Below are 26,966 nucleotides of genomic sequence, written 5' to 3' on the forward strand. Positions count from 1 at the left end.
TCTGTTTTTTTCTTTAAAATAAAGTTTTTGAAAGACCAGAGTCAGATACTTTTTTTTCCAGCTCTTCAACTAGATGATAAATAAATTATTATACAGTTTCACAACATATGACCTAAATTAGAAAGTAAATTGTAATTGTATAATGACATACCATTTTTCTTAATTTATAAACACATTGGAGAACTATTTCTGTTGGCAAAAAAGCATTAATAATAAATTATGAATATTTACCTGTTACTTGTTTCCTCAACTTCTCAATTTCTTCCTTTAAGTTTTTTATTTCTAAATCTTTGTTTGCAGTTAATGGGCCATCTACAGTTGAATACTGCAGAGCCTGGACTGTCTGTGTTGACTCTTTACAAATGAAGAAGAAAAAAATAAGATGACAGTAACTCACATGAATTTATTTAAAAACTACATTAACAAAATAAGTGGAAAAAAATTTTTGCAGAGTTAATGACAAAGTCTAGTCATATAAGTATTATAACTATAGTACTGTATTCACAAATGTTTTCATTCTTGCTATTTCAAGAACATATGCCTAAAGTATTAGGAAGCTATCCTGTCCATAACTTGATCTATTTCACAACACAGGGGACTATTTCTCTACTTTTGCCCTAGTGAACTTCTCACATGGGCATCTTCCTCACTTCTAAAGGCTCTTTCTCAAATCAATGAATTTCCCCCCAAACTACCATTTGAGAAAGCTCACACTAGCCATGCTCTCTTTGAATAGGGTCCCACACATATCTCTTTTGATTATTTCTTTAATTTGGCCCCAAGCTGGTAGGAAAACAGACCAGCAGAGTGACAGATAGACAGTCCCCCTTCCTGTACTTCATGGTCCAGCCCAACTGGCTCTCATACTATTCCTCATACCTGTTCCTTTGTAGAGGTTGTATTCCAAGGCTAGATTACATTGGCTGCATACCTCTCACTTTAGAATAGCTAGTTCAATCAAAGTTGAGCTCAAGTCTACCTCTTTCTAGATATCCCTAACTGCTAATACTTTCTCCTATCCCCATGCTGGTGAAGCTGTGGCATGGGTGTCCAAGTGTGTGGGGACAAAGGGAGGGGCACAACTACAGGGACTGCTCCTCTCCCCCTCTCAACAATGGACATTTACCTGAGGACATTTTTCTTTTTTTCTTTTTTTTAATTTTATAGTATTTTATTTGATCATTTCCATGCATTTTTCATTAAAGACAAAGATCATTTTCTTTTCTTCCCTCCCACCCCCCATAGCCGACGCGTGATTCCACTGGGTATCACATGTGTTCTTGATTCGAACCCATTGCCATGTTGTTAGTATTTGCATTAGAGTGTTCGTTTAGAGTCTCTCCTCTGTCATGTCCCCTCAGCCACTGTAGTCAGGCAGTTGCTTTTCTGAGGACATTTTTCACATGCTCCATCCCTCTACCCAGCAGCCAAATGTGAGCACTTCCACCCTCCACTCTCTGAAATATGTGGGGGGGTGGGCCTCAAAGACAGCTTGAAAATGCAGTTTAGGCATGCAGTTTGAAACATTTCCCACTGCTGTCCTTTCCCATCTTATTTCTTTATGTGATTTTTTTAAAACAAGTTTTGTATATACTCAGATGTCCCTATTTTCCTCCTACAGAATATAAGCTCCTTGAAAATAGGGACTATTAAATTTTTGTTTCTGTACCTCTAGTGTCTAGCACTATCACACAATAAATACTTAATTACTACTTGCAGATTGATCAACAAATTTTCTTCAAATATCTATTTTTTAATATTAGCATGGAAGGCATTTTTGCCTAGAAGTAATACAGAGCAAAAATCAAGCTTTCAGAATTTAGAATTCTATCTTTTTGTGTAACAACAGTATACCAACTGTTTTGAACTACTACGTTCAATTTCTTTTAAAAATTTAATTGTTTTCAGTTTTAAGAAACTTATTTTTCTCCTTCTGGCCTCCTCCTATGAAAAAAAAGAAAAACAAAATCCTTGTAACAAATATGAAACATAACAAGATGAAAAGAAGAAATGTGTTAGGCATTAAAACCTGCAAGTATCACATATGTATAAATAAGAATGATTTCTCTACATTGAGACAAGTTCATTTCTAATAGTTTTTCATTATATATAAAAATGCTACAAGAAAATGCCAAATCAATCTAATTGATGTATAGCAATGTGCCTCCAAATAGTTGGTAGCACTCACTACCTTAAAATTTTTTTTTACCTTGAAGCTTTCTACTGAGTTCAAGTTTTTCCTGTTCAAGACGTCTTATTCTCCGTTCATAAGCTTCAGTTGCTAAGCTGTCCTCCAAAGTTCGCTGAATACTGACATCAACATCCATTGATGGGGGTCCAGCTGTAACTCTTAAACAACTCCGATCTGAAAGAACACTGAAGAAAAGAGAAAATACCTGGCATAATCCTGAGATGAAAAGCTTGAAGTGAATACAATGTACATTGATTATTTATAAAAGAAATTTACTATTTACTTACAATTAATGATCTAGACTATGAAAATTTTAACTTGGAAAATCACCTCATCTAGTAGAAACATTTTTTTTTAATTTAGAATATTTCTCCATGACTCATCCTCCCCACTCCTGGAGGTTCCACTGGATTTTACATGCATCATTGTTCTAAACCCATTTCCATGTTATTCATATTTGCAATAGAATCATCTTTTCAAAACCCTAATTATATCCATATTCAAACTATGTGGTTGATCATATGTTGTTCTTCTGTGTTTCTATTCCCACAGTTAGTAAAAACATTTTAGTGGGTGTAAAAATGGACTTGAACTCTGGACTTCAATCCCCACAATTCCTTGCTCTATTTCCCCAAAATGCTTTGTAATCTCACGGAAATTCTGAGGTGGGGCGAGATCGAGAGGGATTTAACCTGATTGCAAAGGCTCTCTTGGACTTCCATTTTGGAGCAGACGTGGCTCTTTCCATAATGTAGGTGAGGTCTTGTCTAGGCCTCTGGCCTAGGCACGTGTTTTTTCTTACTTGTATATTCTTAAATTCTCAACCTTTAATAAACCTCATAAAATATAATACTCCTCACAGAGAGAAACTAATTTCTACCTGCCTCAGTCTCCCCTAAATTTTAATCTTTACATGGGGGGAAAAAAACTAAATTAACTGGTTTTTAAAAGTAATATATGAAGTTGTAAAAAAAGTCAGGATCTATAAAGAATAACAATTTTCATTTTGATCAACATGGTTACTTGAAACCATTTCAGTTAACATCAGCAACATTTCTAATATAATCCTATTGATAGGAATGATACTCAAATGCATAATGGTTCTTTAGCTATAAACACACAATGGATCTCATCTATTTGCAAATTCCTTAACAACTAATTTTTATGGCTGGGCATCCCATGTACCTTCTTTTCCTTGTGAAGATAGTTAATGTTAATTAACTGAGTAGTTATGGCTCTCTTAGAAAAGATTATCCAGTGTTCCAGAGTACAATGCAACAAGCAATGATATGTTTTGTATTTTTCTCTCTTTTCATTAATACAACCATCAATAAAAAATATTTAACTAAATGCACAGAAATTATGTGCAGAACCACAAACTCCACATCATTTATAATTTGTTTAAAAATGTTTAAAGCACATATGTATGCCAATACAGACAACTGCTTTTGAGTTCTCTTTGGATTTGCTTTACTTAGATACTTTTTTCTATTGTTTTTGTGGCTGTTATTTCTGTTAATATAATCATAGTATATATGATTCTTTTTCTCTTTCCTTTTCTTCATGTATTTCCCTTATTTTCTTTATATTTTCAATATTTGTCATTTCTAATAACATAATACAATCTATTCAGCCATTTATATCATTCATTGCACTTCTGTTATTTCCAGTTATCTTGTCATAACAAAGTTTCCATGAATATTTTTATGTACATCTTTTGTATTTTTCAAGAAATATTGAATTGAATTGATTATATGGGTAAGAGGTTGGGTAGCTCAGTACACAATTGAATTGATGTATAGACCAGAGCCAATTTTTTGGAATACAGACATAAATTGTTCTAACAAATCCAGTGATCTTTTGTAATAATGTGATGGGATCTTGTATTCGCTATATCTTTTAGTCAACTCTGAAGAAGATGTGATTAGGATTAGATTTCTAGAGAACACTGCTTGTGAAAGCTTGTCTCTGAATAATTTACATAAAAATTTCACACTGATGGGAAAGTAGGCCTCTAATATAGTAATTCTTAATGTCCTTTCCATAATATTTTCCTAGTAATAATAAGGCTACTACATATAAGAAATGAGGAAATCCAAAGAATAATGAATAAAAGATGTTACACCAAAGAAATGTATACAGAAAAAGAAGATAGGTATAAATGATATAGAAAGATAGTTTTTGTCTCCAAAATCAATGCTCTTTCTAACAGATCACACTCACTTGATAGTGACATACTGATAACATAAGCAATTCATTGGCATTTTTGTAATGTCAGGAAAAAAAAATAATGATCTCTGGAATGTCTGGAGACCCCCTTGGAACTTATGGAAAGACATGGAAAAGAGTTACATAGAAACAGCAGTCATTGGTGGGTTGCAATATGTGTAATTGAATAGAACATTCAAATTGATATGAGGATGAGGGTACTTCTATATAAAATTATTTTCTTCTGTGTGGTACTCATTTTTCATTATCTAATAACTTGTTTGAATAGTTCAGGATTAAGCTGTCTTAATTAGATGCCATATCTTTCTTCATTATTATTCTCTCTCAGCTTCATATTAATTATCCTTAAAAAATTATTGTTTAACTATAGATAGCTGAGTAAGAAATGATATTGTGATTGACTTTATTAATTAAAATGTGAGATTTATTTTTCTATTAAATTTATTTTTTTTAAGTAATACTGAAAAGAGAATTGGGGCTGTATATGGACAAGAGGTTGGGTAAATCTGTACACAGATCTAGGAGGTGAGGGAAGTCTCCAGGAATTATGGAGTTCTTTCTCTCTTCATATAAAATACAGGGGAGAGAGATGTTTTTGAGCTAAATGGGAGGGCTGGGATTTATGGACATTAAAACTTCACAGGTCCCAAGACTTGAGGGGATGTTACAGGTTGGTAGAATAGCATATAGCCTTCAGTGAAGACCACTTGGTTTTCACAGATAGAGAACACATAAGAGGTATTATTCTAGCTACATCTCATAATTTTTTAAATACTGTCTCATTGTTGCCATTAGCTAATGAAATGATTGATTTTCTGTGATTAAAAATTAATTAAAATTTAAATAATTTAATCAGCTTCAAAGGTCATCATAATTAAATTTTTCTTGTATTATTATCAAGAAAAGATTAATACTTCTGCTTTTCTACATTTGTGAGTTTTTATGACTTAATACATTAATTTTTGAAAAGGGTCAGCACAGTCAAGATATAAGTATACTCCTTTCTATTCTATTCAATATTATTCAGAGGGCTATCATATCTAATTTTTTTATTCTATTCATGTCCTTCATTTCTTTTTTGTTGTTGTTGTTAGATTTATCTAGATATGAAAAGAGTAAATTGAAGGTTCCATATATAGTTTTACTATCTATTTTCCCCTATAATTCATTTAACTCATTCCCTTAAGAATCTATATTCTATGCTAGTTGGTATATATATTTAGTATTGACATTAATTCACTGTCTATGGTATCTTTCAGCAAAATATATTTTCCCTATTTATATCTTTTAATTGGGCCTTTAAAATTTTTTTGTTATTGTTTTGTCTGAGATTATGATTTCTACCCCTTTCTTTTTCACTATGGCTGAAACAACACATTTTGCTCAAGCCTCTTATTTAAAATCTATGTTTATTTTCCATTTCAAATGTGTTTCCTATAATTAATATATTGTTAAATTCCTTTTCAAATCCATCCTGCTATCCTCTTCCATTTTATGAGTAACTTCATCTCATTTGGTTATGATTATTAATTGTGTATTTCCCTTCATTCTCTTCTCTTATGTTTTTCCTTCTTTGTTTCTTGTCCCATCTTTAAAGGCTCTATTTTGCTTCAAACTAATTCTACCCCACCACAAACATACCTCATCTTTCTCCTTAATCCCTTTCCCAACTATTTTCCTGTTGGATGAAATGTATTTCTACATTTACATGTATATACAATGCATAACCAGGTTTATGTACAAAGGTTTAAAAGTTTAATAACATTTAGGACACCCTGTAGAAATGGATGTGATTTTAAGTTCTCAAAGGCTTTGCCTGCTGAGTGTAAGATCTGGAAGGTTCTATCATGCTGGAAATGAAAAGTCTGGGGCTGATAAAAGACCAAGTCGCTTCCAGCTTACCTAAGTATTTGATGATGAATATTTTATACAAAGCAATCCATCAAACAAACAAACAAAAATACTTAACAGATCCTAATCCTGAAATGGTCCTTTCTGATTCAACAAAGACAGTGGCAGTGGGGCAGAAAAGGCATCAGACGATGGCAAACAGAGTTTTTAGATCATTAATAAGTTTAAAAAGAGACGACTGAATGATAACAGAAATAATGATGAATAACAAGTGCATAACTAGAGTAGAACTCTAGGTATTGATACTTATATAATGTTGGGGAAAAGAAACAAGGACCTTTACTATGTCCAATGGACACCATGGGATGGACTTTTGAAATAACATAGACAAGATTCCTAATAAGATAGATAGGTCACAACTGGACTGTGACTTACATGGCTGGAAAGAACTGAGAGATCACAGAATACATAATTCTCAGAGTAGTATTTGGCTTGTAACCCCCATTCTCAAGACTCCTTAGTTTTACTATCCCTTAGACTAAAACTGTCTAGCTGCCCCTCTCCCCCCAACCAGGTTTTCCTGACCTATTTTCAAAAACCTCCAGAAGAGTTTATCTGTAGCCTGGGAAGAAAGCCAACTATAAGATAAGCTGAAGGAAGAAAATACAGTGAGTTTCAACAGTATCATTTATGGTTCCAGTCTGGGAATCCCATGATAGTCATGTTTTTTTTCTGGATCATGGGGTTCTTTAGGGGTATATAATGTTGAAAATCATGAGCTCAAAACTGTAAATGTCACAACCTCCCCCCACTTCTGTGGGATTGGACAGAGGGGAGGAGGAGGATCTTGTAATAGGATTATTATAAAAGTCTGTGATTATACCTAGAAAAGAGGACATTTTTGGCCCTGAGCAAGCTGCTTCTGTGAGGAGAATTCCTTTTCCTCCACCACCCCCTCCACCTCCCACTGTCCAATGTTTTCTCAGAATAAAGCAGCAATTTTTCTCCGCCAGCATATTATCAAGTCTTCTATCTGCTCATTAGAGTGATTCTGGGGGTACAAACCTCCCCAGAATTCTACTACACACAGTATGAAGTATAAAATTGGTAACATGGTTGTTGGTTCTCTAAATGTGAGATCCTTATTCAGTGATCAAGAAGGAACCATACAGTTGGAGGAATTAAATCATATCAATCTTAACATTTTTAATATAAACAAAATGAAGGGGGAAAAAATCAAGTTGCAGCTAAATGGAAAGAAAGTTCACAGTTTCTCCCTGGAAAGGCAAAGATAGAGTAAGTAATACCATATAACCATAGTTAATAAGAAACAACATGTGATGGTGTGCTTTTTAAAATGGCTCTGAACCCTGGGAGACTACACCTCAGCTTCCTTAGACACATCCACTTCCTTTGTGGGAGGTGTCTGAGAAAGTATAACAGAAGAGAAAAACATGAGTTTTCGTGCCCTTTCTTCTGTAAAGAGCCTTTTGTCCCTGCATTGCCACTAGAGATCTAATTTTCTCTATCTTTCCCAAACCTTTCTTTTTCTAACCCAAATGAACCTATCTAACTATCCCTAGAGTCTGGCTTGATTTAATTGAAAAACCTTGTCAAGCATAGAATGAAAAGATACAGAAATTTAATTCAGAACTCATTAAAACCCTCTAAATTAAATCAATTTATATTTTCATATTCAATAATCTCACTGCAAAATTTCCCTGTAGTTTTCTAAAAAATTCTTACAAGAATTGGAAGTGTTTCCAAATCCTTTAAGAAAAAATTTGAAAATATCTAAACTTTCTTGCGAGAAGACTGGGGTAAATACTGAAACTGAGCAAATCTATATAATAATAAAATCCTTTGGATACAATTACAGCACCAACCTTTTTAAAATTATAAATATCTCTGGTAGATGACTTAGATTTTTAAAACTTAAATTCATGCTATTTTGCTATTAATCTAGCAAGACTTAAAAAAAAATATTCAAACTTACCAGCTACTAGTATATGTAAAACCAACAAATGGCAGATGGTGACCAGAGAATGCAGTGTGGGTTGGAGGGGGCATTGTTTCCTGAGGGAGAAAATAAAAAGTATGAATGAATTAATATTACATACAGAGTGTGTTACAGAAATTCATTTAGATTGCATCAATTACTGGTACTTCACTTTGGATTTTTCTTTTTTTAAGAAATAGAATTCTTTAAAAAAATTTTAATTATTATTCCAAATCCCAAACCACAAACAATTCTATATATAAAGATAAAAATATTACACAATGAAATCACAGATCTTCTATATATTTAACTTACTTTTCCTCACATCTACATAATAGATCCTGTCCACTAGTGTACCAACTCTTCCCAACTCTCCCCATGTCACATAAGATATCATCATGGAGGTCAACATGTTCATATAAATAATGTCTTTCACATTTTATCTTTCTGATCCCTTTCTGGAGGTAGCATTCTCAGTTTTTCTAGTATTAGTTCTGTGGCTATGTATAATGCTTTCCTGGTTCTACTCATTTCACTGTTCATTATCTTGTATAGTTCATTCCAGGCTTTTAAAAAATCAGTTTACTCACTGTTTCATATGTTTCATTCATAGGATAATATTCCATCACCCTCATATATGACAATTTGTTTAACCATTCCCCAATTGATGAGATCCCCTCAGTCTCCAATTCTTTGCCACCAGAAAAAAAATACAAATATTTTGGAATACAAAGGTTCCCTTCCTCCCTCCCCAATCTCCTTGGGAAATAGACTCATAAATGGTATTGTTTGGTATATAGTTTTATAACTCTCTGGGTGCATCTCCAAATTGCTCTCCAAAATGCTTGAATCAGTTCACAGCTCCACGAACAGTGCATCAGTGTACCTGTTTTTCTACATCCCCTGCAGCATTTTCTCTTGGTCCTTTTCTCATATTAGCTAGTCTGGTGGATGTGACGTGATAACTTATAATTGTTTTGGTTTGTATTTCTCTATTCAGTAGTGATCTGGAGCATTTCTTCATATATGTATATAAAGCTTTTATTTCTTCATCTGAAAATCATCTGTTCATTTTTTTTGCTTATTTATCAATTGGGGGTGGCACTTATGTTCTTATAAATTTGACAAAGTTCTTTACATATATTTTAGATAGGAGACCTTTATCTGAGGGGCTGTCTATAAACCTTTCAACCTGCAAATTTTCTGCTTTCCTTCCAATCTTGACAGTATTTCAATATACTCAAAATTATACATTTTATGTTTCACAATGCTCTCCATCTCTTGTTGATTCATAAATTTCACTCCTATCCATAAATACTATAGGTAGTATGTTCTCTGTTCTTCTAATTTACTTATGATGTTTCCTTTCATGACTACATCATGTATCCATTTTGAATTTATCTTAGTGAATGGTGTAACATATTGGTCTATACCTAGTTTCATCTAAACTAATTTCTAGTTATCCTAGCAATTTTTTCAAAACACTGATTTGTTACTCCCAAATCCTGGATGCTTTTACTGCTATTTGTTGCATTATACTTGATCTTTTCCACTGGTCTAACTTTCAATTTCTTAGCCAGTACCAGATGGTTTTGATAATCATTTCATTATTATACAATTTAAAATATAGTACTTGTAGACCTTGTTCCTTTATATTTTTTTCATTAATTCCTTTGGTTTTCTTAATCTTTTATTCTTCCAGTTAAATTTTACTATTTTTTCTAACTCAATAAAATTTTTTGGGTATTTTAATTGGGATGTCATTAAAAGAGCAGATTAGTTTAGGTAGGATTGTCATTTTAATTATATTGGCTCTGCCTCTCGATAAGCAATAAATATTTCTCCATTTATTTAGATCTGACTTTATTTGTGTAAAAAGTAGTTCCTGAGTTTGTTTTGGCAAGTATACTCCGAGATAATTTAATTCTATCTGTGGTTATTTTAAATGGAGTATCTCTTTCTATTCTTGAAGGACTTTGTCAGTAATATATAAAAATATTGATGATTTATGTGGATTTATTTTATATCTTGCTACTTTGCTAAAATTATCTATAATTTCAACTAACTTCTTGTAATTTTCTGGGACTGTCAACATATACTGTCATGTCATTAGCAAACAGTTATTTTTATTATCACTTTACCCATTCATATTCCTTCAATTTCTTTTTCTTCTCTTATAGGTATTGCTAGCATTTTTAATACTTTATTAAATAATATTGGTGGTAATAGATTCACCCCTGAACTTAATGGGAAGTCTTCTAGATTTGTCCCATTACAGATTATATTTGCCAATGGTTTTAGACAGATGTTTATCATTTGGGGGGGGGGAATCCACTATAAATATGCTTTCTAGTAATTTTAATAGGAATTAGTGTTATATTTTGTCAAAGGCTTTTTCTGCATCTCTTGACATAACCATATGATTTTTATCACTTGTTATTGATATTATCAATTATGTTGATAATTTTCCTAATATTAAGTCATTCCTGCACATCTAGCATAAATCCTGTTGGGTGACAATGTTTTATCTTTGTGACATATTATTGTAGTCTCCCAGGTAGTATTTTGTTCAGGATTTTTACCTTTACATTCATTAATGAGTTTGGTTTATAATTTTCTTTCTCTTATTTTGCTCTTCTTGGTTTGGGTATCAGTACCATACTTATTTCACAAAAGGAGTTTGGCAAAACTCCTTCTTTGCCTGTTCATTCAAATAATTTAATATTAGAAATAGTTGGCCCTTAAAATCACCTGTAAATCCATCTGATCCTGATGCTTTTTTCTTGGGAAGTTCATTTATGGCCTAGTTTCTTTTTCTAAAATAAGCTTTTTCAGTTATTCTATTTCCTGCTCACACCTCTGGGTGATTTGGGGTGGGGAGATAAGCTTTCTTTTATTTCTCTTTTGTTGTTAAATTTGTTTTCATATAGTAGAGCAAAATAATTCATAATAGTTGCTTTACTTTTATCATTATTGGTGATATAGTCACTCTTTTTTCATCTTTTTTTGCAAGTGATTTGGTTTTCTTCTCTTATTTATTAGATTGAGTAATGGTGTATCAATTTTGCTAATTTGCTAATTTCTTTCATAAAACCAATTCCTAGATTTATTCATTAATTCAATAGTTTTCTTAATTGAATTTTATTGATCTTGCCTTTAAATTTTAGGATTTCTAATCTGGTGTTAGTTGGGAATTTTTAATTTTTCTTTTTCTAGTTTTAAAAATTCGATTCCCAATTCATCTTTTCTTTCTCTATTTTACTAATTTAAGCATTCAGAAAGAGAAATTTTCCTCTAATTACTACTTTTGCTGAATCCCATAGGTTCTGGTATATTGTCTCATTATTATCCTTCTCTTTAATGAAATTATTATTAAATAATTGTTTTTTAACCCATTCATTCTGTAAGATTAGGTTAGTTAGTCTCCAATTAGTTTTTTTTTTTAAACCCTTACCTTCCGTCTTGGAGTCAATGCTCCAAGGCAGAAGAGTGGTAAGGGCTAGGCAATGGGGGTCAAGTGACTTGCCCAGGGTCACATAGCTGGGAAGTGTCTGAGGTCAGATTTGAACCTAGGACCTCCCGTCTCTAGGCCTAGCTCTCAATCCACTGAACTACCCAGCTGACCCCTCTCCAATTAGTTTTTACTTCTTATCTCCACAATCCCTTATTCTATAGGATTTTTATTGCATTATGGTCTAAGAAAGTTACATTTAATTTTTCTGATTTTCTATATTTATGATATTTTTGTGGCTTAATATATGGTCAATTTTTGTAAAGGTACTATGTACTAAGAAGAAGGTATACTCTTTTCTGTTCCCAATAAGTTTTCTCTAGATATCTATCACATTTAGATTATCAAATATTCGATTCAACTTTTTAACTTCTTTCTTATTTATTTTTTGGTTAGATTTCTCTAGTTCTTAGAGGGTTGCTTCACCTTGGTATAAATAAGACTGTAATCTTTCTATATCTTAGTAAATTATCTTTCATGACTTCCTAAGGAAAAACAAATTTCATCACTTGGTACTCAGCTATCTGTTGACAAGACTACCCAAATTTAAGCTGGTTCTCCAAATGACAATCAGTAATTACCTAAGGAAAAGTTATATTAGAGTCCAAGGGGGCTGTAAATTAATTGTGTTTTAGCTTTCTATCATCAGTGATAATATTATGTCCCTTGTTAGCTGTCTACTACAGAGTCTAGCTGGTCCAGAATTACCTCCGCACCAACCAATGATAACAAATCAACATCTCAAAAAAGAGAAGGGAACAGAGTTACCTCTAGTGTGGAGGATGAGTAAATCAACCATGTCTCATCTCTAAACCAACTAAAGGCCCAGACACCATGCTTCTTGCTATGTGAACTCCTCTTACCCCCAAACAACCTGACAAATAAACTCTTTCTATATTCCCACCCTATTCTATTAAATAAAATTAATATGATACTTAGGGCCAGTGGCACTCCTAACATTACTACAGGGAAGAGTAAAACAATATATAGTGAAATAATTAGCAAATACTCCTTCCCTTCCTTTATAAGTACTTGTGTACTTATAAGTATACCTAGGTTTCTGCGGCTACTACTGCTTTTCTAGTTGTTTTGATCTGCATTTCTCTTTTAATTATTTGGAACACTCTTTCATGTGGTTGTTGATACTTGTAATTTCTCCTTTGAGAACTGATCTTCTTATTCCTGACTTCTTATCTAGCAGGGAATTATTCTTTTTCTCATACATTTGTATAAATTCCTTATGTAGCTTGGATAGAGATTTTTTTCAATAATGTTTTCTATGAAGATTTTTTTCTATTGAAGATTTTCTCATCTAGTTGACACTGGTAAATGTTAGATAATATCTACATGTTTGAAAATACTCCTAATATGGCTAGATATATGAGGACGATGGTACCCTAAAATTGAAGATATATACTCTTAAAATAAGAATATAACTTTTGGAAAAAAAGGGGGAAATTTATATACATGTAAGGCATAAATGTATATCTAGTTAGAAGCAATTACAAAATACAAAATCTTTATTTCATTTAATTGAAAAGGCTATTGCATGAATAAAACTAAAACTAAGAAAAGAAAAAATGAATTCAATTTTGGAAAAAATCTTTGCATAAATATTCTACTATTCAACATTTATGGTCAATTAGCACAAATATAGAGAACAAGAGCCATTGAATTAATAGAATAATAATCAAAGGATATAAATAATAAGTTCTCCAAAAAATTTCAAAGTACTGACAACCCTACATAATAATGTTCTAAGGAGCAGGTAATTATCTCAGCAGACTGAAAACCAGGTCTAGAGCCAAGATTTAAGCTGAGGAGCAGCAAAAGCTGAAATTGCTCTAACAATCCTTCCAAACCAATCTTTAGAAAGTGCCTCAAAATGACAGGTGTCAAAATTGAACAGCAAGATGGAACAAGAGGGATCTCCCACTGAACATAATTTGAAAGGTAGGAAGAGTTGATTTTCATGGGATATGGGGGAATGGGAAGCAGAATTGCACACAGAGGAGTACTGGCTGAACACCCCCCTCCCTAACCCACCTCCACATATTGCACCACATTCCAAGCCTGGCATAGACCAAATTCAGGATCTCAGGATGCTAACTAAACTAATAATAGGGCACCCCACATAGCAGACTCACCCCTTAGATCCCCAAATCCTAGCATCAGCTCATAGGGAGGCCCAGAAATCCAGTGTTTGTTCTTTTCAAACCCATAGGCAAAAAAAAGGGCTGGGAAAATGAGCAAACAGAAAAATAAACACCAAGCCCTTGAAAATTTCTTTGGAGACAAAGAGCAAGGCACAGAGTAAATAAGGGATGGTGAGATCCAAGTAACCACATGAAAAACTTCAAAGCAAAATGAGAATTAGTCTCAGCCACTGCAAGAACTCAAAAAGGAATTCTAACATCATATAAGACAGATTGAAGAAAAAGTGAAAAAGGAAATGAAATTAATGCAAAAGGAAAAGAACATCTTAAAAAGCAAAATTGGTCAACTGGTAAAAGAGGCACCAAAATCCAATGAAGAAAAGAGTTAAATGTAGAATACACCAAATGGAAAAGGAGGATCAAAAAGTCATGGAAAAAATTCAATCTTTAAAAATTAGAATTGGGCAGAATAGAAGCTAATGACTTCACAAGACATCAAGAAAAAGTAAAACAAAATCAAAGGAATGAAAAAAATAGAAGAAAATATAAAATCTCTCATCTCTCATAACTGACTTAGAAAATAGATCTAGGAGAGACAATTTAAGAGTTATTGTACTACCTGAAAGTCATGATAAAAAAATTAGCCTACACATCATATTACAAGAAAAATTCTCTGATATTCTTGAACAAAAGGGTAAAGTAGAAATTGAAAGAATTCCGTTTGAAGTAAATTTTTCTTTCTCCTGTGTCACTCTCTTGACTTCATCTTCTGTTGACCTGGAGGCCAAATATCACTGAGTAAACTGAGTTCTAAACCAGTTGCCAGAAAAGGGAAGTTAAGATTCACAAAACAGGAAGCAGAGCTTAGTCCCCAGGATTGCTTGGGCACAGACAAAATGGAAAGTGATGGTTGGATCCTGAGATGTGATGTGAGAGTTAGTGGATGGAGAAAGGGTTTTTATAAGAAGGAGGGAAAGAGAAAGTGCCCTCTTGGCTTTAGTGTTGAGGATGTTTTGCTATTTGGACCTGTTGATGAGTATAGCTAAGAGGCTATTATGTTGGCCTTAGAATAATCAGATAAGGAAGCAATAAAGTATCCTTCAGCTCCCTCTCCTAATTTTCCTTCTTTTTCCTACTGCTACTTTTGATTTAATACAATTGTTAATCTATAGCCAGTATCCTAATTTTAATTCTTACAATCCACAGACCATCTCCCACAATAAATCTCCAAATAATAATTCCCAGGAATTTTATAGCCAAGTTGAGGACCACCCCCACCCCTGGCCAAGGAGAAAATACGACAAATAGCCAGAAAGAAACAATTCAAATATCATGGAGGTCCAATCAGGATTACACAGGATCTGGCATTTCCACATTAAAGGAACAGAAACCATGGTATTCTGGAAGGCAAGGGAATTGGGTTTACAACCAAGAATCACCTAGCCATCAAAAATGACTTTTTCTTTTAAGAGAAAGCATGGTCATTTAATAAAATGGAAGATTTCTATGCATTCCTAAAGGAACTATCAGAACTAAATAGAATATCTGATGCCCAAATACAAAATTTCATGAGAAGCATAAAAAGGTAAATTAAGAAGAGAAAAAATTAAGGGGGCTTCAATAATATAGAATTATTTATATTCCTATATGGAAAGATATCTGTAACTCAAAAAATTTTTTATCATTATCACAGTAGTTAAAAGAAGTATACATATGCTGTTCCATATGATTTGCAAAAAAAAAATCTAGGGGAGAAAAAGAGGATTGCACTAAGAGAAATATTGAAGAGAGAAATAAAATGTGGCAAATGATATCACATAAAGAGGCATGGTTGGGGGGACTATTACTATTAATGGAGGGGAGGATGAGGGTGGTGATGGATAATTTTTAAATCTTACTTTCATTGGAATTGACTCAGAGAGAGAACAGTCAGATTTATTGGGGTATAGAATCCTATTTTACCCAACAGAGAAGTAGAAGGGGAATAAAAAAGGCAGGGGTGATGACAGGAGTAATATAAGGGAGGGGAAAGTTGGGGAGGATAATTAAAGGACCTTCTAGAGAAGTAAGAGGAGAATAAGAAGAACAGTGGTGGGAAATGATACAATGTAAGGGAGTAGGAATTGGGGGAGTGATTAAAAGAAAAAAACTGGTATGGAGGGAAAGTTAAAGGAGAAAGGGCAGGATTAAAAGAAGAAAGCAATATGAAGGGGAACATATAAATGGTAATGAGATCAGTAAATATAAATGGGATAAACTCATCCATAAACAGAAACAGATAGCAGAGTGGATTAAAAACTAGAAGTGTAGCATATGCGGTTTTCAAAAAACACATTTGAGGCAGGTAGACACACATTCTAAGAGTAAAGGTAAGGGGCTGGAATAGAATCTATTGGGCTTCAACTAAGACAAAAAAAGCAGAAGTAACAATCATGATCTCTGGTATAAGGGTTAAATGGTAGGAGTTTGACAAAAATGAGGAGAGCTGTTGAATAAAACACTTAGTTTAATTTGAGAAGAAAAACAGATAGAAAATAGAGAGAAAAGAGAGATTATTATTCTAATACCCAATGATTATACCTAAATTCCTAATACTATCTAATATTTCTAAAAAACTTACTCTGTCTTCAAGGACAGGTGCTTCTTGCCTGGTCAGACCAGGCATATCTAAAGTACACTACCTAAAATTGATTCACTAACTACTTATCTTCCTAATTAAACAGACATTCATCAACCAAAAACTCCTTAAATAAGGTTTTCTCCTCCAACTGTCAGTAGCAAAACTATTAGTAGCAGAGGTCGAGACCAACCTCGTGCTCTCTAGAGATCCAGAGGCAAAAGACCTTCAACTACCAACTGATTCCTTCCTTATATTTCTCCCTGGTAACAGAATCTTCAGCTTTGGCACACAGACTCCTCTCAGCTCTGCTTCACCTAGAAAGCCTTCTGCTCTCTTTCCTCTTAAAAGAGACAGGAGATAAGAAAATCGATCTGATTAAAAGAGATAATGAAGGTAATTACATCTTAATAAAAGGTAGTATAGACAATGAAGTAATAATAGTAGTTAACATATATGAACCAAATGGTATAACATTCAGATTTTTAAAGGAAAAAACAAAGGAGCTTAAGGAGTAAACATTAAAATTGAACTACTGGGGGACCCCAATTTTCCTCCATTAGAATTAAATAAATCTAACTAAAAAATAAATGAGAAAGAAGTAAAGGAAGTGAATGAAATTTTAGAAAAGTTAGATTTAATGGATATCTGGAAAAAACTAAATAGGGATAAAATAGAATATACCTTTTTTCCTGCAACACATGGTACATATACAAAAATTAAACATATACCAGAGCATAAAAGTTCACAATAAAATGCAGAAAAGCAGAAAAAATAAATGCAACTTTTTCAGATCATAATGCAATAAAAATTATAATAAATAAGGGTACACGGAAAGGCAAATTAAAAATTAATTGTAATTAAATTATCAAATTTATCAAAATGGGTGGGTCAAAGAACAAATCATAGAAACAATCATAGATTCCAGTGAAGCGAATGACAGCTAGGAGACAACATATCAAACTTTATGGGATACAGTCAAAGCAGTACTGAGGAGAAAGCCAGTTGTATTAAAAATAAACAAATAAAAAAGATACAGCAATGGTTAATTTGATTTTTAAAAAAAGAACATAATCATATTACCAGAATCAAAAATGAAAAGAGTGATTTCACCTCAGGGAAGAGGAAATTAAAGTAATCATTAGGAGCTATCTTGCCCAATTATATTTCAATAAATGTGATAATCTAGGTGAAATTAATGCATTTTTACAAAAATTTGAATTGTCCAGATTAAGAAAAGAGGAAATAGAAAACTTAAATAGTCCTGTCTCTGGAAAAAAAAAATTGAACAAGTTACCAATGAAATCCCCTAAAATCTGGTAAAATAAGGAAAGAAGAAGTCCTATCAAATTCCTTTTATGACACAAATATGATACTGATATCTAAGCTAAGAAGACCAAAAACAGAGAAACATAATTATAGACCAATTTCCCTAAAGAATATTGATGCAAAAAAACTTAAAATAAAATACTAGCAAAAAGACTTACAGCAACATATCACAAGTTAATCACTATGACCAGGTGGATTTATACCAGGAATGCAAGACTGGTTTAATATTAGGAAATCTATCTGCCTAATTGACTACATCAATAATCAAACTAATAGAAATCACACGATATTCTCAATATATGGAGAAAAAGCCTTTGGCAAAATATAACACCCATTCCTATTAAAAACACTAGAACACATAGAAATAAAAGGGCCTTTCCTCAAAGTAATTAGTAGCATTTATTTAAAACCATCAACAAATATCATCTCCAAAGCAAATAAGTTATATGATTTCCCAGTAAAGTCAGGAGTAAAGCAAGGATGTCCCTTTATCACCACTGCTCTATAATATTGTACTAGAAATGTTAGCTTTAGCAATTAGAGGAGAAAAAAAATTGAAGGAAATAAAGTAGGCAAACAGGAAACTAAACTATCACTCTTTACAAGGATATGATGCTATATTAGAGAATCCTAGAAAATCAACTAAAAAGCTAGTTGAGATAATTAGTAACTTTAGCAAAGTGGCAGTATATAAAATAAGCCCACATAAATCATAAGTTTATATATTTCCAACAAAACTCAGCATCAAGAGTTAGAAAGAGAAATTCCATTTAAAATCACTCTAGACAGTATAAAATACCTGGGAATCTATATGCCAAGAAAAACAAAGGAATTATATGAACACAATTACAAAATACTTCACAGAAATAAAGTTAGATCTAAACAATGGGGTAGACCCAGCTAATATATTAAAAATTACAATCCTACCTAAATTAATTAATTTATTCAATTCCATATCAATCAAATTACAAAAAACCCTATTTTATAGAACTAGAAAAAATAATAACAAAATTCATGTGGAAGAACAAAAGATCAACAATATTAAGGGAAAATAATGGAAAAAATATAACAGATGGTGGCCTAGTGATATAAGATCTTAAAATGTACTATAAAGAAGTAATCCTCAAAACAATCTGGTACTGGCTAAGAAATAGAGGAATCAATGGAACAGACCAGGGATAAATGACCTCAGCGATCTAGTGTTTGATAAAACCAAAGGTCCCAGCTTTGAGGATGAGAACTCACTATTTGACAAAAATTGCTGGAATAACTAGAAAACAGTATAGCAAAAATTAAGGTTTAGGGAGTCAAGATGGCTGCTTAACAAGCCATAAAAGTTCAGACCCGGGTAGGCCCTTCCTTACTGATTACAGACTGAATGCTCCTAGGACACCAAAATTCAAGCTGAGCAACAGGACAGAGGTGGGGAACCCTCCTTGTGGACTCAAATCAAAAGATATGCCCCCCAAAAGCCAGAACCTGAGAATACTCGGGTCTAAGAGGAAGGCAGAGGGAAGGTCCCAGGACCCCTCACCCCCAAACCAGAGGGCTAAGCCCCCAGCGGCAGTGGGAACCTCTGAGCGGGCAAAGGTGCTGGTTTGCAGGGTCTACCTTATGAGCAGTGGGGCACCGAGCATCCAGCGTGGACAGAGGGGAGGAAGCCAGGGAGAGACGGGCTGTGGCTGGGTCCCTCCATCAGGCTCCAGTCTCACCATTGCCTTGGGGCACATCCAGACCAATCCAGTTGAACCTAATCCCATCCAGACTCCTCAGAGCTCAGGGAGGCAGGCAAAGGGAACCTTGCAGACAGCGGAGAAGCAGCTGGAAAGAACTGGAGAGAGCCTGGGCAGCCCAGCCTTCCAGGAGTCTTCCGTCTCAGAGCACATACAGCCCAACCCAGTTGAACTTAATCGATCAAAAGCCTCCAGAGGACAGGGAAGCTAACATTCATCCCCTAGAGACTGTACCAAGAGATCTGACAAAGCTCCGAGGGGAGATGGACAGCACCAAAACCAAAAAAAAAGAGAGGAGCAAGAGCACAGACAAATACACAGAGCAAAGAAAGGGTAAACTTGAGCAAACAACAGAAAAAGAAGAAAGAAATTACAATAGACACCTTCTGCACAGGTAATGAGCAAAGAGCGAAGGAAACAGAGGGGGAGGGATCAGCAAAGGAAAAATCAGAAATCCCAGCGAATTGGATACAGGCTTTGGAAGAACTCAAAATGCAATACAAAACACAATTAAGAGAGGCTGAAGACAATTGGGAAAAGAACTTAAAAACTAAGATAAGTCATTTGGAAACAGAGGCACTTTAACTAAAACAAGAAAATAGTGTCTTGAAAGCCAAAATCAACCAGCTGGAAAATGAGGCAAAGGAGATGAAAGATGAGGTGAAGAAGATGAAAGATGACCTCCAAAGAAAATCAGACCAAAAGGAAAAGGACGACCAAAAAACTAAGGATGAAATCCAGTCTTTAAGAACCAGAATACAACAACTAGAATCAAGTGACCTCACAAGGCAGCAGGACACTATAAAACAAAATCAAAAGAATGAAAAAATTGAGCAAAACATGAAGCATCTCATTAATAAAACAGAGGATTTAGAAAATCGTTCAAGGAGAGACAATTTAAGAATCATTGGCCTACCAGAAGACCATGACAAAAGAAAAAGCCTGGACATTATTTTACAGGAAATTGTTAAAGAAAACTGCCCCGAGATCCTAGAACAAGAGGGAAAAGTGGAGATTGATAGAATCCACAGATCACCTCCTGTACATAATCCCCAACTGACAACACCCAGGAATGTTATAGCCAAATTCAAGAACTATAAGACCAAAGAAAAGATATTACAAGCTGCCAAGAAGAAGTCATTCAGATACCAAGGAACCACAGTGAGGATAACTCAGGATCTGGCTGCATCCACACTGAAAAAAAGAAAGGTATGGAATATGATATTCTGGAAAGCAAGGGAACTAGGTCTACAACCAAGAATCAACTACCCAGCAAAACTGACTATACTCTTACAGGGGAAAGTATAGTCATTCAACAAAATAGAAGAATTTCAAGAATTCGTAAAGAAAAAACCAGACCTGAACAGAAAATTTGATGTACAAGCACAGAACTCAAGAGAATCATCAAAAGGTAATTAAAAAAGAGGGGGGAAAAGAAAAACAAAACAAAAAAAATTTTTAAGAGACTCAATAAGTTAAAATGATATGTATCCCTATAAGAGAAGAGGTCATTGGTAACTTTTAAAAACTGTTGTTATTAGCTGGGCAGCAAAAAGAAGTACACTTAGAGGGAACAGTGACAAACTGTATAGGATGAAAGGACATGACACAAATAGGTATATAGATATATGCATGCAAAAATACATAAACATGAGCATGCATATATATATATATAGATATATATATAACTAGAGCTTAAAAATAGGTTAATATTAAAAGAAATGGGAAAAGAAACAAATAAAGAAACAAATGGGGGTAAAGTTATACGTCATAAAGAAGCTCATGGTGGGAGGGGGGAGAACATCAATATACTGGAAGGGTAAAGTGGTCGGAGACAGGAAATATTCAACTTTTACGTGCTTTGAAATTGACTCAAAGAGGGAAAAACAATCCAATCCATTGGGGGCAGAGAATAGATTTGCGCCCAATAGGGGGGTAGAAGGGTAACAAATGGTCTGGTTGGGAGGGAAGTAGTACAAGAGAGGGAGGGGGTGGGGGGTTAATTTTAGAAAGACTACAGGGAAAATAATGTGGGGGAATAAGAAGGGAGGAAGGTAGAAAGGGAAGTAAAATAAGGGTGGGAACAAGGGGGACTGTTTAAAAGCAAACATTGGTGTAGAAGGAAATAGTGAAAGAAGAAAAGGCAGGAACAGGAGAAGAAATCAATATGCTGGGAAATACACAGCTAGTAATCATAACTCTGAATGTGAATGGAATGAACTCACCCATAAAACGCAAGTGAATAGCAGAGTGGATTAGAATCCAAAACCCTACAATATGTTGTCTACAGAGAAAGAACTGTGGGAGTAGAAATACAGAAGAAAAGCACATGATTAATCCCTTGTTTATATGGGTATAGGATTTGGGGTTTTGGCTTTAAAAGATTGCTTTCTTTAAATAAAATGAATAATATGGAAATGGGTTTTGAATGATAATACATTTATAACACAGTGGAATTGCTTATCAGCTCCAGGAGGGGGCAGGAAAGAGGGGAGGGAGACAGCATCAATCATGTAACTTTGGAAAACTTATGTGTAAATTTGTTACTGGCATAAAATAAAGATAAAACTTAAAAATAAAAAAAAAATTAAGGTTTAGATCAATATCTCACACCCTATACCAAGACAAGATCAGAATGGGTATATGATTTAAACATGAAGAGTGATATTATCGGTAAATTAGGAGGCCACAGAATAGCTCACCTGTCAAATCTCTGGGGAAGAATCTATGACTAAACAAGAGATAGAGAACATCATGAGATGTAAAATGAATGATTTTGATTACATAAAATTAAAATCATTTTGTACAAACAAAACTAATGCAACCAAAATTAAAAGGGAAGTAAAAAAGTGGGAACAAAATTTTAAAACAAATTTCTCTGATAAAAGTCTCATTTCACAAATATATAAAGAACTAAGTCAAATTTGTAAGAAACCAAGAAATCCCCCAATTGATATATGGTCAAGGATATGAATAGATAATTTTCAGATAAAGAATCAAAGTTATCAATAACCATGAAAAAATGTTCTAAATCATTCTTGTTGAGAGAAATGCAAATTAAAACAACTCTGACGTACCACCTCATACCTATCAGATAGGCCAATATGACAGTAAAGGAAAATGATAAATGTTGGAGGGGATTTGGCAAAAGTGGGCCATTAATGAATTGCTGGTAGAGTTGTAAATTGACACAACCATTCTTGAGGGCAAATTAGGATTATGTCCAAAGAGCTACAAAATGCTTTCTCTTTGAGCCAGTAATACAGCTACTAGATCTCTATCCCGAAGAGATTATTTTTTCAATGGGAAAGCACTTGTTTGTACAAAAATATTCATAGGTGCTCCTTTTGTGGTGGCAAAGAATTGGAAACTAAAGGGATATTCCTCAATTTGGGAATGGCTGAACAGATCGTCATATATGATGGTTAAATTAAATATGTTTTAATAGGCCCCCTTCAAAAACAATAACAAACAAATCCTAGTTATAAACATAGAAATTATTCACAGTATCCCAAATGTCTTAGTGTAGTTTTAAGCTATTCAAGTTGTTTTAAGAACTTTAAATGGCACTAAGACTTTTGGCATACCCTGTATTGTTATTTATAAAAAGGTATTTAATTTGGCAGAGCAAAATGCAGCCATAAAAATATTTCTTTAACAAAATTATCACTTATACATGGTAAGATCATATAAAAATTCCTTGGTATATGTAACAAAATTGATAAATTCGATAAGCCACTAATAAACAATATCCAGTAAGGCATAAAAGAGATTAATAATAGCTACTATTCATTATTAATTAGTTTAATACTAGAAACTATTGTGATAGAGGAAGTATAGAAAAGAGTAAAATAGAAGATCGATTTGCTAGAATTGATGAGCCTTTTGTTATGTTTCTGCTTCCAGATGACATTCTATATTAATCATATTTCACATGGACTATTATAATGTTTTTTTATATATACTCCTTAATTGAAGAAGTGAAAAATTGGCAATTATAAATGTAATAGGAAATTAATGTCCTATAAAAAGGACAAAAGATGATTTCAGAGAATCCTTGGATGTGTGAACTAATGCAGAGTAAAATGAGCAGAACCAGGAGAACATTTTATAAAATGACAAGACAACTAAATAAAAATAACTGAAAGATTTAAGAACTCTGATCAAAGCAGTATAGACTGATTTAAGTATAAAAAATGGATATTAAAGATAAAAGATTAGGCCATTAGCTGGATATGGTGAAGGATAAGAGATAAAGAAATGTGAAGAATGTCTGTAATGGTACAAACCTTACTAACTTAACAGATTATGGTATCATAAAGTAATATGAAGAACAGGAGAAAGATGGGAAAGGGAAGAGATCATGAATTTCTTTTTAGATGCAGAGAATTGGTGATACTGATGGGACATCCAGCTGGCCAAGCTGATAATCCTCAAAGAGAGTAGAGACAAATATAGAGATCTGAAATATATCTATGTGCAGGTGATAATTGAACTCATGAAAGAGAATAGGGAGGGGGTTGGGAACGAAAATGAATGAGTCAGTTAGTAAACATTTATTAAATCCCTACTGTGTATGTATGTATTGGGTGAAGCACTGAGGATACAAAAAGAAGTAAAAGACAAATTTTACCCTGAAGGAGTCTACAATTTAATGTTGAAGATAAGCAAACAAAAATGTACAAAGCAGTTATATAAGGGATAAACAGGGAATAATTAAAAGAAGAAAGGTACTAGAATTGTGAAAAGATGATGGGATTTTAGTTGGATCTTGAAAGAAGTCAGGCAAGACAAAAAGATATGAGAAAGGAAAGCACTCCAGTCATGATATGGAATGCCTTGTTTGTCTAGCAGTGAGGAAACTAGAATCACTGGATTAAAGAATATGTGGCAGGGAATAAGGTATAAGAAAACTAGAAAAGTGGGAGAGGGAGTTGGAGCTAGATTATGAAGCACTTTGAATACCAAAAAGAGGATTTTTTAATTTGATTCTGTTGGAGATGCAGAGTCACTGGAATTTATTGAATAGTGATCACTTTATTGGCTGAATGGAGGCTAGACTAGAGTGGGAAGAGATTTAAGGTAGGTAGACCCACTCACAAGATGTTGCAATAGTTCAGGGATGAAGTGATGAATATACCTTTACTAGAACAGTGGTAGTATAAGAGAAGGAAGCATGTATCAGAGATGTTGCAGAGGTGAAATTGACAAGCCATGGCAACAGATTGGATATGAGAGGTGAGAGAATAAAGAGTCAAAAATGACACTTAAATGGTGAGCCTGAGTACCTGGAAGGTTGGTATTGATCTTTATAGTAAAAGGGAAAATAGGAAGTGAGAAGGGCTTAGAGGAAAGATAATGAGTTATGCTTTAGACAAAATTAGTTTAAGATATCTCCAGATACATTATTCAAGATGTCTGAAAAGTAGTTAAAGAGGTGAGACTAGAGGAGAGAGGTTAGGGTAGAACTGAAAGATTTGAGAATCATTCAGCAGAAATTATAATTAAATTAATAGAAGGTGATGCAATCACCATGAAGCAGAGGGAAAAAAGGAAGATATAAGATAGAACCCACTGGGACATTGACAGTGAAATAGCATCATTTGGATTAGAATCCAGCAAAGGAGTTTGAATAATTTTCTGATAAGTAGGAAGAGAAGCAAGTAAGAGTGGTGTTCCAAAAACCTGGAGAGAAGAGAGTATCAAAGGGAAAAGAATTATCAACCTTGCCAAAGGCAGAGATGAAAATGAGGGCTAAGAAAAGGTCGTTGGATTTGGTGATTAAGAGATCATTCATACCTTGGGAGAGAAAAGTGTTGGAATGATGAGTTCAGAAGCCAGACTGTAAAGAGTTATGGAAAGTGTGAGAAGAGAAAAGAGGCATCTATTATAGATAGCCTTTGAGAAAGTGTTTAATCACAAAGAGCAGGAGTGAAATGATAATTTAGATAGAAGGATCAAGTGAATGTTTTTTGAGGACTGTGGAGACATGACCATGTTTTCAGACACTAGGGAAGCAAAACCCAGGGAGAGATTGGAGATAAGTAGGAATTGGAAGAGCCAATATGGAGAGTCCAATAGTGAGCTGATAAAGGAGGTATAGCAAAATTGTCTAGTAGCAGTGAGGGCCTACTTGAGATTGTTTAACACAAATCTGTAAGTAACCCAGTAAGAACAGTTGTGTGATTTATACTTTATTCAGCACCAAGTGTGTAGGACCAAAGGTGATAGATGGTGGAAATGATCCAAGACTGAGGCTTAGAAGGGGACAACTGGTAAAATGATAAGGGGGCTAGGGACTGAAAAGAAAAGGACAGTGCAGAGATTAACTGGTTGGCCAAAGGAATGAGTAAACAGAAGTGGTAAGTGCAGGGGATATTATAGGAAGAGAACTGAATGACTGAAAAACAGGTTTGGTAGGAGAAGACAGAAGGAGAGGTGAAAAATAAATGCATTATGATCAGATAAGGGGATTTAAAAATTTTTGAACATGGAGTGGAATATATATGGGTGGTATCACTGTGTGTATGTGTGAGAGAGAGGGAGGGAGGGAGGGAGAGAGAGAAAGGGAGAGAGAGAGAGAGAGAGAGAGAGAGAGAGAGAGAGAGAGAGAGAGAGAGAGAGAGAGAGAGAGAGAGAGAGAGAGAGAGAGAGAGAGAGAGAGAGAGAGAGAGAGATGAAGTAAAAGGTCATGGAGAGAGGGAGACACAGATGGAAGGAAAGAGACAGAATACTAGAATAATGATGATAAGAAAGAGGGAGACAGCAATCCAAAAAAGGGAACTAAGGAGGAAGGCAGACACTAGGAATAAAGTAAGACAAGATAAAGAAGCTAAAGATGGAAAGAGCACCATGCAAGAGAGAGTGGCTCAAAAATGCAACAAGCTATAAAAAGATCAACTATAAGGATGATTGTGGAAAAGAAAAGATCTGACCACTTATATCTTGACATATATAGTTTGGTCTAGATGACCTCTAAGGTCCATTTCAACTGTTGAATTCTTTGATTTTATGTTTTAACAGTTAAGAAAACAAATTTATATAATATGATCAAGGAAAATAATCAATACTAAAAATGTATCTTGATTCAGATTAATTGCAGTGTGCCACTTCAGGCTGGCCTCCAGAAGGTATAAATACTGATTTGGGTTCTAAGAGTGATAACCTGTGGCTAAACTCCTAACAATATAGCTTATGAGTATTCATAGTATGCTTTCCATTAGCAGTCTGCCAAGAGACATAATTAGCTCTTAGCAAAAGCATTTGTTAGTAAGATGATTACTAGTAAAGATAATTATAAAAACAGTAGCTATAAAACTTTCCCTCTCATAAAACCTGGGGTAGGAAGCC

The 26,966-nt window shown here is 34.0% G+C and overlaps 1 protein-coding gene across 20 annotated transcripts in view; it reads right to left on the reverse strand.

The window, feature by feature from the left end:
• Positions 1-26,966, reverse strand: part of CDC42BPA (CDC42 binding protein kinase alpha) — a 414,118-nt gene that overhangs the window by 136,376 nt on the left and 250,776 nt on the right. For all 20 annotated transcript variants that reach the window (XM_001368345.5, XM_056816035.1, XM_056816037.1 and 17 more), the window contains 3 exons: positions 8,268-8,347; positions 2,210-2,376; positions 232-354 (listed from right to left, as the gene is read on the reverse strand). In XM_001368345.5, the coding sequence (XP_001368382.1) occupies positions 232-354; positions 2,210-2,376; positions 8,268-8,347 (370 nt within the window). The remainder of the gene's footprint in view (positions 1-231; positions 355-2,209; positions 2,377-8,267; positions 8,348-26,966) is intronic.

The sequence above is a fragment of the Monodelphis domestica genome, chromosome 2 (assembly GCF_027887165.1).
Source record: "Monodelphis domestica isolate mMonDom1 chromosome 2, mMonDom1.pri, whole genome shotgun sequence".
Taxonomy (NCBI): Eukaryota; Metazoa; Chordata; class Mammalia; order Didelphimorphia; family Didelphidae; genus Monodelphis; species Monodelphis domestica.